The sequence below is a fragment of the Wyeomyia smithii genome, chromosome 2, assembly GCF_029784165.1.
Source record: "Wyeomyia smithii strain HCP4-BCI-WySm-NY-G18 chromosome 2, ASM2978416v1, whole genome shotgun sequence".
Lineage (NCBI taxonomy): Eukaryota > Metazoa > Arthropoda > Insecta > Diptera > Culicidae > Wyeomyia > Wyeomyia smithii.
The window spans coordinates 58,116,410-58,129,844 of record NC_073695.1 but is presented as its reverse complement, the minus strand read 5'-3'; the positions used below and the strand labels follow the sequence as shown (position 1 = coordinate 58,129,844).

General features: G+C 36.8%; 2 protein-coding genes across 11 annotated transcripts in view; one reads left to right on the top strand and one right to left on the bottom strand.

Moving 5' to 3' along the window:
• LOC129723213 (high affinity cAMP-specific and IBMX-insensitive 3',5'-cyclic phosphodiesterase 8) overlaps nt 1–13,435 on the top strand; it is a 202,008-nt gene that overhangs the window by 49,485 nt on the left and 139,088 nt on the right. The window lies entirely within an intron of this gene.
• Nucleotides 2,461–13,435, bottom strand: part of LOC129723212 (nuclear receptor coactivator 6-like) — a 46,366-nt gene continuing 35,391 nt past the window's right edge. For both annotated transcript variants that reach the window (XM_055677270.1, XM_055677271.1), the window contains one exon: nt 2,461–4,308. In XM_055677270.1, the coding sequence (XP_055533245.1) occupies nt 4,136–4,308 (173 nt within the window). In that variant the 3' untranslated portion in view covers nt 2,461–4,135. The remainder of the gene's footprint in view (nt 4,309–13,435) is intronic.

Sequence of the window (13,435 nt, the reverse complement as noted above, 5' to 3'; positions counted from 1 at the left end):
CAAGCGAAGACTTCTTGCCAGCGTGGTTTCGTCCATACTTAGATATGGTGGGCCAGTATGGTCCAGAGCGCTAGGTACTAACAGTTACCGCGGTAAACTGGAAAGTACCTACAGGCTCATGTGCCTGAGAGTTGTGAGTGCGTATCGGACGGTGTCATACGATGCAATCTGTGTCTTGTCCGGCATGATGCCTATCAGCATCGCCATCAAGGAGGACAGAGAGTGTTTCGACCACCGTGACACAAGGGGCATACGAGGCTCCAGAAGGTCATTCTCGATGCTCCGTTGGCAGAGGGAATGGTCTAATTCCACAAAGGCCAGATGGACGCACCGACTTATACCGGAGATATCCGGCTGGGTCGGGAGGCGACATGGCGAGGTGAACTTCCACCTGACACAGATCCTGTCAGGCCATGGTTGTTTCAGGCAATATCTGCACAGGTTCGAGCACGCGGGGTCCCCCATGTGTCCCGAGTGCGTGGAAGAGGAGGAGACTGCAGAGCATGTCTTCTTCGTATGCCCCCGTTTCGTAAGAGCGAGGAGCAACATGATGGCTGTGAGCGGGCCTGGCACTACTCCGGACAATCTTGTCCGGAGGATGTGCCACGACCCGGACATCTGGAACGCGGCCTGTGCGGCCGCCTCCCAGATTGTCCTGGAGCTACAACGTGTGTGGCGGGTCAATCACCAGCACGCCAGTGGTAGCTAACTACCAGTCTCCAGGTATTCGGCTAGGAGGTTATAAGAGTAAAGAGGGTGCATCACGCACACAAGCCACTTCCCGACGTAATACTTAACCGTCGTTCCGGGAAGACCAGGGCTGGAGACTGGAGGGGTTTTAGTGGGTCGGGACAGGGATCAGTAGGTGTCTGGGGGAGTGTAGCAACCCCAGCATCTTTTTCCTAGTCTCATCCCCACACCCTGAGTTCTCTTCTCAGGTGTCTGTTTGCAGATTTCCCCGCCACCAAAAAACAAGGAGAACAACTACCCCTTCCCTGTCAGCATACGACCAAGTTCCCACCAAGGTCCCATATAAATAAAACATATATTTCAACTAATTTTTCTAAAATCTGGAAAACATCCCAAGATAGGTATTTTCGGAACCAGAATTGAAATTCAACATGGCGACTTTCGGTTTCTGGACAACAGCTTAAATTTGTCAAGTACCATCCAGTATATGTGTTTTCAAGTCCGGCATAATGTACTGCGGATGTGGACTCCAATTTGAATTCTTAGATGGCGACATCGATGGGTTACTGGAATATAGCAAAAAATGGCCAAATACCATCCAATATGGGTATTTCTGGAATTGCGGAGATTTCCAGAAACAAATAATTGTTTCCAACGCGAATTTGAGATAAGAGTGTTGATGTGATATTTAGAGGAATTTTTTTCGGCTTCACAGTCTTTAAAATGTAAAAACAAAGAAAACAAAGATTTTTTGTTATACCAAAATAAAAAGAAACGATAGATAGAAAATCCTCTCAGTAGAACAGCAGTCGATAAAAAATATACAGTTTTATTCAAAGCGATAATTCAAGTGCCAAAGAATATTAAATCATGATTCCCAAATTGACTCCTTAGATATCGAGCAAAGTCGAAAACGTTCAACTGTTCAATGAAAACATGCCGTATTTGTTTTGGTTTGCCAACTAAGAATAAACGACAGAGGAACATTTTTGCACGAAGAGTATTTACCGATCGCGAGATAATTTAACCATTAAATCTTTTAAATGATTTTAATAAAGCTTGTCCGACATAAAATGTGTGTTAAAATGCACTATTTTTTAGTTAAGTTGGGCCACTGAGAGATTGATCAAGCCCTGTAGGAGAAACAGAACGTGGGTTATCAAGTTAGTCATAAAAAGCTGTGCACAAGTTAGTGTACAGAAAATTACGCAATAAAAGTTTATCCTCCATAAATAACCAAAACCATATCTTATTCCAAAGCTTCCAAACTTTGAATCAGCATCGCGTAGTGCAGACAGAAAGCATATTCCGCGCGCTGGTTTCATCACCAATAACGGTTCTGACATTCTGCACAGCTCCATTTCATAACTAACAAGCACTTGTCCAACTTTCTTCATTGTTTACAACAATTAACAACTATCTTCAGCTGTTGTTTGTCAATAAACTTACATAACTCACCTTCCATTACGCCGGATCGCAGCACAGCACCCGCATGGCACCCGGGCTTGCAAATGGATGGACAGGTAGTTGCGACCAAATCTTACCTGTTGTACGCGAGGGGAGGGTACTGCCGACCAGCTAAGGTTGAAAGTTCGGAAACAATGACGATGCGTGAGAACGACCATACTTCTCGCTTTCTTTCTATGCTGCAATGATATCAGCGAATTGTGCTTTCTCTCGGGCCGTTCGAGAAGACAAGTCGCTGTTGATTGCAGTTGGGCTTTCTTTCTTGCTTCTCCGCCTACTGCTCCTAATGAGACGAGTTAGTACTAATTTTAAATTATAAATTTTATTTTTTTTACATCTTTTACTGCAACTAGTGTCTTCTCACTGGCTTTGTCTCTTTGCCTGTTACCCTAGCGAAGGTTTGTTTACATTTGACTCTTGGCAAGGGATTTGCTATTGTTTTTTTTTTCCTGTTGCGGGAAAGATTATCGCATACTCGCGATCATAATCATCCGTCCCACCAGCCGCCAGCGATGGGGTGGGGAGGAGCTCTAGCTATGCGAGGTGCTGAACATTCTCAGCTACGCGTAATAATGGTAATTCAGTCATCCATAATGCAATTACAATAAAAGTAGTTAGTAGTTCGCACCAAAGTTTGCGTAACTTTTTGCGTACACACGCATGACAGCCGAGGTCTGTTGTTATTGGTATTGTTTGGCCTATCCTTGTGGTCTGTAGGGTCGGTAGTGTAATTAAGTTAAGTTAATACTATGCTATTCGCTTTCACACTCGGGGCTCGAACTTGCTCGTTTTTCTTGCTGTTATGATCGAAATGGCGTACGGCTAAACATTTACTCGGATTTCATTTATTTGATTGGGGCTTCCTAAGTTTGCCGGGCTTTAACCGCACCAACAAAATCCTATCTATCTATGTATGTCTGTTCCGTCAGTAAACAGAAGTTCAACAGCTGTTCAGTTCGAGGAGGGGAAAAGTGAAGCAAAAGGGGTTTCTGTACATAAGCAACAAGGGAAATAACATCTAGAATTACATCTATGGTTAATCTAACGATAGTAGTTACTTGCAAACATCAATCATTCATCATCTATTCGATGGTAAACCGCAGTACAGTACAGTAGTTCACATTCATTTAGTCGGAATAAACCATAAAGTACACGTGCAGTGCATTGGGCACCGGCTAATGCATTTCTCTATTCGTGAAAATCGGCTTCGAAGTAACACTTGAGGTGGTTTATGGGGATCGGAGCAGTTTGTTAGAAGGCTACAAGTAGTTAGAAAATCACAGAGAATATATGATTTGCGGTTTGCTATTGTCGAACAAAAAGGTGCAATTTAACCTACCGAATTCAACAAGTAGAGTGAGAAGAATTTTAGCGGCAACGAACTTCCTAACTGTTATGGCAAAACGGTAGCAAAGGTACTATGCAACTTAAACACCCTATTTCCATTAGCCTTCTGATTCACTAATCTACTGTCCAGCCTACCGCTCCAGTGGGTTTTTCTCTCTGACGTCTTTTCTAACCATATTACAATAAATATAGAAAACCTAATTTACCACGGAAAGTCCAGCAGGATGCCGGAGTCGTTCGGTTTTACGACGAACCTTTAGCATCGTTCGCTAGCTTTGCGACCTCAACTGAATCATTACTAATTTTAATCAGTCTCCGCAGAAAGGAGACTATCTACCTGCTTCCCGGCGTTTTGCTCCTTTGCGCCAAATGAAGTTAAAGTTATCGTCGTCATCATCTTAATCATCATCATCATAACCGTCATTTGCACCATCTACTGAGTTAAAATCCAACTTGTAGATCTTCTATCAATTATTCAGCTTATATACTCTTGTATTTTTTCCTCTTTCTATGTTTGTGTGAATGTGTGTTCATGTACGTGTAGGTGTGTTAGTGTTAAACTTGCTTTGGCTGCTTGAATTGCTGCTTCCTTGCGGAAATGATGGCGGTTTGGGGGTTGACTCTGGTTGTGCTACACCGCCGCCTCCCCGGACGATTCATCGCTGGACAACGATGATGGTACTGACGCAGGACTTCCTCCGCCGTTGAATGTTTTCTTTCGCACGTACTTCCGCTGCTTCAGCTTGGCGGCCGCACTCAGCAGGGAGCTCCGGTGCTTCGATTTGTGTTCCACCAGATCGTTTACTGCGGAGGAAAAATGTAAAACGAAAAAAAACACATTTTGACCCGACACACAGCCATCACCGCCAGGATCAGGAAGGCGCCGTTCATTGCGGGATGACCATCATGAGAGTAAAACACATTTTACATCGACAAGCAGGATATTGTTTGTCGAGGGGTTAGACAGAGAGAAAGAAAAAGAGAAAAGATGGAATGATAAAATAGACGTAATTAAAAGTGGCTGCTTTATCGTGTAATGCTCGTAAAAGTTGTAAAGATGGTGACGTAGAGAATTTGTTAGTTCTTGGAAATTAACAAGGACTGGTAGAGGATTACAAACATTGTACATTAGCTGGCACGAAGCTATCAGTACCGGGCATCAGCTTCACTGGCGTCGGATTTCCGATGCTAAGGTCGACATTCCTAGGTTATGGTGTCAGATCTATTTGGTTTTTTGAATGAAGATGTGTCGCTGGATATAAGTTTTAGGCCCCTTCGGAATGATCGTTGGGAAAATAAATATGTCCCTCAAGCTGAAACTACAAAAACAATTTTCGCCATGGAAATTTGTTCTGTTAACTGTTAATTAAGCTTTCAGGACAGTATTCACAAAAAAGGGGTACCTACATTTCTTCAGACTTGCATCAAACGCATTAAATTAACTGTTTGTAAGTGTTTAGTTTTTAGAGAAAAAAATAGTTGTTTTCCAAATGCAGCTATTTTGCTAGTAGAGTCATATTTTTTGAAAATATACAAAGTATAAAGCCTCCAAGACTACCTTTATACCGGGGGATCAATTTCTTGTGGGGAGTATTTCCAGGGCTGATAGGGGGCCATATTTGATAGAAAAACCTTTTCTACGCACATTCGCTAACGTTCATCTACTCGGAGCTATTTTACTTTAAAGTTTCTTGTACACACTTCCATAAAGTATCCATTTTCTACCAAATATAGCTTGCAAATGTCTAAATGAATGCAAAAAATAACAATTTGGAAGAAAAAATGTTCAAAAGTAGCACGGTTGTAAACAAATTTTGATGTTTTCTCACAAAAAAACCGTAGTTAACATTAAAGTTTCTTTAGCTCAAATTAAACGTTTGTTAAAATACATTTTATTGTTTTAAATCGTTTCTTATGTCTGTTGAAAGAAAAAGTGGGTTTTATTAGAAAAATATTTGTTTATTTTTTTAATTGTCATTTTTGATTTGGCTGAAATTTTGCACTGGTGTTCCTATGGGCTAAAAATGTCATTTTGTGCTATTGAGCAGATTCACACTAATTCGCAAATCGATCCCGATCGATCATTTCTGCTTTCGCTGTAACACAGTTGTTCTCTTTTGATAAAACGGTCATTCTACAATATCAGTTCTTTATGTAGACTCACGGCTGCAAATTTTCCAAATTGCCAACAAATAATAAATATCGCAAAAAGTACCTTTTCCAAAAATCTCATTTTTTACACATTTGAGACACATTCAAGTCAACGAAAATGAAGAATTTCAAAAAAATAAAAATAAAAAATAATTTTGCTATTAGAGTCAGATTGATTCGTTTGATTTATGATATGTTTTCAGCAAATTTGTAGATATTTTTGTCGTTCCAGAAATAATAAAATATAAATTGAATATCTACAAAAGTCTACTTTTTTAAGATCTAAAAAAATTCACAAAAGCTACACATTACTGTCTATACATTGATGCTTTTTGGAATATGGTAGAATGAAAAATAAAAAACTTATGATTAAAAAAAAACAAACCGTTTGAACGCTAAAAATATTTTTTATCAATAATAGACACTCGGTACGAGATATTAATCCAATGTTAAATTTATATCATCACAAAACCCGGGACATCAAGTTATTTTATTACCTTAACCTTTGCTGAGAACACGTTTTCAATAAAACAAACTGTTTTTATGAAATAAAATATTTTATTCTTCAGCCACATTTTTGTATAGCCTTTTTTGAAACAGCAGTCGTGAGTCTACATGAAGAACTGATATTATGGAATGACCTTTTTATCAAAAAGGAACAACTGTATAAAGCTTCAAAGTATTTGGAAATGACAAGCAAAAAAAATTATTCGGTTTATTTATTTTCCATGGAATTGAAAAGAAAAATTGAATACTAGTTATCTAAAAAAACTCGTGTTTTAAAAATCAAATTCTCCCAATATTCAATGTCCCGGATTTTGTGCCGACATAACTCAAATTTCGGGACTATTTCCCGCGCTGAGTGCCTATTAATGATAAAAAAACAATTTTAGCATCCAAACGGTTTGTACGGTCGGTATAGTGTTTTCGGTAAAGTTGTACATAAAATATTCACTTTAAAAAATTGACAAACAAAATTTGTTTTCTTTTTGGCCAATTCAATTTCTTTATTTTAAGCTCAGTAAACTATTTTTGGTTAGGTTATAATTTTCAGTTTTTGTAGAAAAAAAATTAAATTGAAAGGAAGGGAATTTTTTGAGATATAAAGGTTTTGACGTAGGACTACGTCTTTGTTTTCTATACTAGATTACACTTTGTGAAATTGAAAATGAAATTGGCAAATGTTGCGTCTGATTTCAAACGACTATAGTGAGCGAACGACTTAATGCATTTTAGTCATTTATATGTCGGTGGATAAATAAAATGTGTAAAAATATGTAACAATTTTTTGATATAATGTTCAACATTGTTGCTTTACTGCTTAATGGTGGAAAAAGGTGATAAGTTCCCAGGTCAAGCTTTCCCATATATTTCCCTCGTTATTGGCTTGCTTCCCGAGCACAGATAACAATAACATGGACGAAATAAATTCCACTGCCTACATATTTTGACTCAACAAAGTGTTTTGGTTCGTTCCTTTTTTTCCAAGCTGTGTGACCACGCCTTAATGGCAAAAATCTAAGCTGAACTCGATACAAAAGATTGCGTGTAGAAAATTCAGCTTCAGTCTAGTTTGTCACACAACAGCGAGTGGAGTATAGCTGTTAGAGGTACGCGGCATTGAGAAACGAGAGCTGCATACGAGTCAACTTCCAGGCACTGCGGAGCATGTTACCTTTATTTTGTATACGGCAGCAACAGTTACCATCTTACGCTGCAGGATATTTTGCTGGCACAGCTGCTGGAGAGTACAGCGCGGTGGTGGTGCGATCATCAGCGCTCTATAGCACACATTTCGAGCTGAAGAATATGGAATCGGTTCTTTTCAGAGCTAAAGATGCTTGAAAATGAGAGTTATGAGATTTTTTGCAACTACTACTAGTGTATAATTTTCATGTATTCATGCATCGTTAGTTTTACAATAACGACAATCAAATAAAAACGGTGGTGTTGCCTGAGAACAGTTTATCGCAGCATATAATGTATACATTTAGTCCTACGGCACCATTTCATACAACCTCTAGGGCTGTATACCTTGTATTTGTTTTATTTTTGTTTTTTGTTTGCGAAAAAAAATTTTTTTTTGTCTCACGGTAGGGTAATTGCTCCTATATTCATCTCAGCACCTATATTTATCTAACCACGCCCCTTTGATCAATTTATCGTCAAAAAATGAGATTTGTAAGAAAATGAGCTCTTTTAAATATTTCATTTTTAACTTCTTTACCTTTATTTTTCGTTAAATAAAAATTCTCAGTATGAATACTTTTTCAAAAAAAAAATATAATCTACCACTTTGCCGAAGACACACTAATCAAACAAGCCGTTTTAGCTAAAAAAAAATATTTGTAATCATCGATACCTTTTTTACATACCATTTTGCCATAGCGATTGTCTTGAATATCTTGACTAACGTCAAGTGGGCAGGGTCACGCAAACGGTATTATAGAAGAAAGTAAAAAAAGGTTGGGCTGCGCTGCACGTTGTTTTTAAGGGGTAATATCCACCAAAACCCCAAAAAACAAGGCTTTTTCCATGATTTTTTTTAAAGGACATTTGAGATGTAAGGTATGTAAATAATCTATCATTGGATCAAGCAACTCTTGGAGAATAGAAGAAAAATTATTGCTATTATTTTTTACAAAATGGCGGTAGTGCAGCGATTGCCGTGAACCCCTTTTTTCTAAAGTTCTTCCGCGGCGAGCAGTAGAAGTCGTGCCCAACCCCACCTATAACCAACACAAAATTTGTTTTATTATCTACATGAGTGTCGCTAGTGAAGTACACATGATGATATTTTTAGAATTTTTTTTTCGTAAAATGGCAACGATTTGGAAAAACAAATACTTTTTCGGCAAAAAAATCGACTTTAATTATTCATAACTTTTGTTGTTGTTAATCAATCGCTAAAATCGTGTGTACTTCACTAGATAATCTAATTAAGAAGCTACAGTTAAAATTTCAAGTCAATTTGATGTAAACTTTTTCAGTTCTACTGCTCGCCTATTTTGAAGACATGGTTTTAAGAAAAACGCATTTGAAGTTTCAAAATGCTTTAAATCTCAAGAATCGCAATAATCAAGCCCCTAATATTTTTTTATCCTCAGTCAGCTTTACCTGCACCGTAAAGTTGTCCTTCCTGGGCCTTATTTTCTTCTTCTTCCTTTTTTGTCTGACGTAAGGCTGCGCCTTGCCTCTTTCGCGATATCGGACATGCGATGCGGTGCTCAGCGACTTCGACGCGGTTGGCGTTCGATCCCACGCAAAACTCGTACATGTTCGATCCAACGGTAAACCCAAGAGTATCGTAAACGGCAAACAAACCCGACAAACCTTCGTTGAAGGTGATAACGACTACATCAGCCGCAATATCAACTATAGTCTTACCGCTAGAAATCGTTTTTGGAGCAATTAATGGTCATTAATTCAGAAAGAGCAATAAATACAGCGGAAAAATGTATAGAACAGAAGTCGAAATCCCTATCAACATCGCGATCAGGTTTAAATCAGAAGTTTTCAATTTTTTCGCCGAGGTACTAACGTACTCCGTATCGCCTTCGGACGCATAGCCGTTAGGCGAGTGTCGGTTACTAATTTTACCCCGATTTGTTCTGTTACTTCTTCTTTTACTCCCTTTGTGGCCACTGTACCTTGTCACTCAAATTTAAGAATATAACTCGCAATTAAAAAGTATAGAAAAACTCAAACAACACAATGAGAACGGCTGGTCGACTAAACAAAGGGAGATTGTGTGTAAACACGTGCTGTAGAGACGCTGTAACGGTTGAAACTTGTGACAGCGACCTCTATATTTCTAATTTGAAACACGATAGCGATCATAGGTATCTTATACTAATTTACAAAACCTCGAAATTAAAAAACGAGCATCGCCAAAATAAACGAAAAATGTGATTTTGGAACATAAAAGTAAAATTGTAAAAAATGAACTAAACGAATTATGAGCTTAAATCAGTACTTGGGCGATGTAGATTTTGATTCTAGGATAGTTTTAGCATGATTTAAGCCAATAAAAAATGACCAAAAACTGCACTATACAGCCAATTTTCAAGTGACCAAAGTTCACAGTTTCCCGATGAATAAAACTAGAAAAAGTTCATCGCAACCGAAGCAAAGACCAAACTACCGCAATACAAGACTTCCGACCGTTGAAAACCAACGTTTAAGACTAATACGACAGAACTAAAGTGAGTGACTATTTATGTTTTAAACTCTATTATTAACTTTTTACGTTAAATACAGTTTCCCTTGAAAAAGGCCACCAAAACGGCCGAAACGTCGGGCAATTTTGCTGAATTGTCGTGTTTTTCCTCCATAAAGACTGAGAAAGCCAAAAGACAGACCAACCTTTGCATTACCAGTACCAGTCGTTAACATAAAAATAAATTTCCACTATGGCTAGACAACAAAATGGCTTCTTCACATTTATTGGCCAAAATAATAATTTACAACTTTTCCGAAAACGTTCCAACGATCAAACAAACTACTGTTTTTAAAGCTCAAGACCATGATCGAAATTATTTTGACCCAAAAAAAATTAAAAACCGTAGAATTTGCAATTTTGTGACAAATTCACCTAAAAGTTAGAAACGTATTCTACTTTTCTCTTTTTTGCGTATAAAAATCCACTTTGTTTGGCAATGTTAACTGCTGAGGCACATTTCATAAGAAACATCTTTGTCGAAGACAACATACTTCTACATGCTTATAGAAATAGACTTTTGTAGAGTTTTCTATTCTGACCCCTGAATATTTTTTTTTTTTTTCAATATACCTTTTTAAAGTGATTTTCTAGACCTTTTCGATGTTCTACAAAGTTGTTTGGGATTATTTGATTAAGCAGTAAAAGTGAATTTTTCTATGCAAAAATGAGAAAAGTAAAATTCGTTTCTTGTAGGTGTAGGTCACAAACTTTTATGAAATGCGAATAATCAATGGAATAACTTTGCTGAAAACACTATGGCTCTAAATTTTTTTTTTGGGCCAAAATAATTTCGGCCACGTTTTGAAAAAGGTGTGTAGTATATGCCTAATTGCTAGCATCGGCCTGTTGATTGCGTAAAAAGTAAAGGCAACAATAGCTGATACTGCAAATCAGCGTTGAAACTCGTAAAAATTTGAATTGGGAACATAACAAAGCTGATTAATCGATATCTGAGCACATGTTCTTGAATGCAAGGGAGAGCGAGCAACAAATGCTTATATCTGCATTGAATGACGTTCTACTTTTACTTTAATAAGAAACGGTTTTGTTTGCGGAAATTTGTGTTTTTTTGAATAAATATAACAGATAAAAAAACTTTCTTCGGTGAAATTGTTTGTTTTGTTATAGCAAACAACATTGTTGAATATTGAAATGAATATCGAAAAATTGTTGAAAAAAAGATTATGGGGTTATTCTTGAAAAAACGCAAAAGTCTATTGAAATAAGCATATAGAAGTATGGTATCTTCAGCAAAGTTGTTTCTCATGAAATGTGCCAGAACTTTGCCGATCAAAGGGGATTGCAAAAAGCAAAAATGAGAAAAGTAACATTAGTTTCTTACTTTTAGGTGGATTTATCACAACAATGTATCGTCTATAAAATGACAAATAATTATTGAAACAATTTTGCTGAAAACACTATGGGCTCTACATTCTAGTGTGCTGGGTCAAAATAATTTCGATCGCGTTTTTGAAGCTTTGGATACAATGTTCTTCTGGCTCGTAAATTGTTTGTAATCATCAATACCGTGGAATGGGGTGAAATTAATCACCTGAAAATTCGTGATAAAAAATACTAATCAAAAGATATTGCTCTTACAACACTAGGCAATGTTAACGTGTTTCTAAACGCAACTTTTGCATGATTAACATACCTGTCAAAGTTAACCCTTGCATGCCCGGTGCAATTTTTCATATTTTCGAAAAATTCTTCTAACTCAGTGAAAACTCAATCAAATTTGATCAAACAAGTTTCCAAATAACAAAAAAAAGTATTGAATTTACTTAAAGTAATCTTAATGGAGGGTTAATTACGTTAAATTCGGAGAAGTAAGTACAGTTTGATGAAAGCTCAAAAAATGTAATTTTCAACAATGATCATTCCATACCATTAAAGAAATACTGATGAATTCGCAGGAAACCACAAAGATATTAATTTCAGAGCTAATTTTTTAGCTTTTGCAACAAACCGAATTTAAATCGGTCTAACGACGATCAAATAAGAGCAAATTTAGCAACAAGCAGCTCGTGAACCAAAATAAACAAATTTTAACCTGAAATATCGTTATTTTTGTTTCCAAACTAGCTGTAAATGATATTTTTCAGTACAGAAATCATCATTTATCTTTAGCATATCGAAAAAAATGCACATTGCCAAAAGAATGTATGGATTTCAATGGTGATCAATTTTACCCCAATTTACCTCATAGTACCTTGTAGAATTATCGAATTTATTTCATTAAGTAGACGATAGAAAATTCACCAATAGCCATAGAGGTTTACTGGTGCACATACCAGTATTTGTTTTAAAATTACACTATTTCGGGAAAAATGCACATGAAGCTAGTTAATTGGAAATTGTTATAAAAATTGATTAATTTCACCCCGTTCCATGGTACTTTTTTTGCATAAGCCCGTTTCGAAAAATAGTCAATACACAGAAGTACACTGCAGAGCGCGTTGCAGAGATGATACAACAGAGACAACTTGAGTTTTCTGGTAGGAGAATGTGATGTGGAGTGATGACGCCTGAATTTATTTATTCTGGTTTCGAGATGCAAAGTAAATCCAACCAAAAACGCAATTTACTCTTCTACCCAGATGCTCTCCTCATTTGATTTCTGCTTAAGAGACTCACAGTAAAAGCACTGCAGTGAGCTCTGTTGTGTAGTTATTGCGCGTAATGTTTTTTTGTGTGAGGAAACTCACCTAAGTTCATTATCTCTCAAGAGAGATATTTCAAATTTCACGACAGTGTTCGCAGTTGTTTACGCAGTGAAAGATATTCTCCAACACGCTAGTGATTCTCTGAGACATGACAAGCTTGGTTTTAAGTTCAAACGGCCAACATTTTTTAGAGAATATTGCGTAGTTTTTTTAGAAAAAAAAATCACATTCAAGAGGTTTTTTTTTGAGAAACATATTTAATAAATAACAATACTTCTGAAGTTCTTTTTTTAAGTTTTCAAGAAGCGTATTTTTATGGAAAGACAAAATTACTGTCTATAACTTCGCCTCAGATATCATACCAAGGAAACAAACCATTCCGGCTTTAACCATTTTTTCTTTTATTTTTAGAAAATGTTACCATTTTACTATGACCAGACAACCAACAATATTCATTTTCATGAAAAGAATTTTTTTTTTTGAATGAGCTTTTTTAGATGATTAATTTTGAATTTTCTTTTGGAAGATTTTTTAGGAAAAAATTGCCGAGTATATTATTTCTGTATAATTTGATTTCAGTTCTGATTTAATCAATTAGAATTAGATAAATAGATTCACCCTTTCGAGTCTTGTTTATATCAGTTATGTTCAACTAAGTTTTTTTCCAAAACGACATCCAACTAGAATTCACTTTTTTACTTTACTTTTGGTTTAAATGAATTTTATATATTTCTTTTATTTCAACCACATCTGCTTAATTTTCGTAAAAATCCCCTATAGTCATTTGAACTCAGCATCAATTCTGTTACAGTGCTGTTCCGATTTCATCAACATTCGTTTTTATCTCTACTCGCCAAGTTCACGCTCGATTTTCTCACGGTTCCTATTCCGA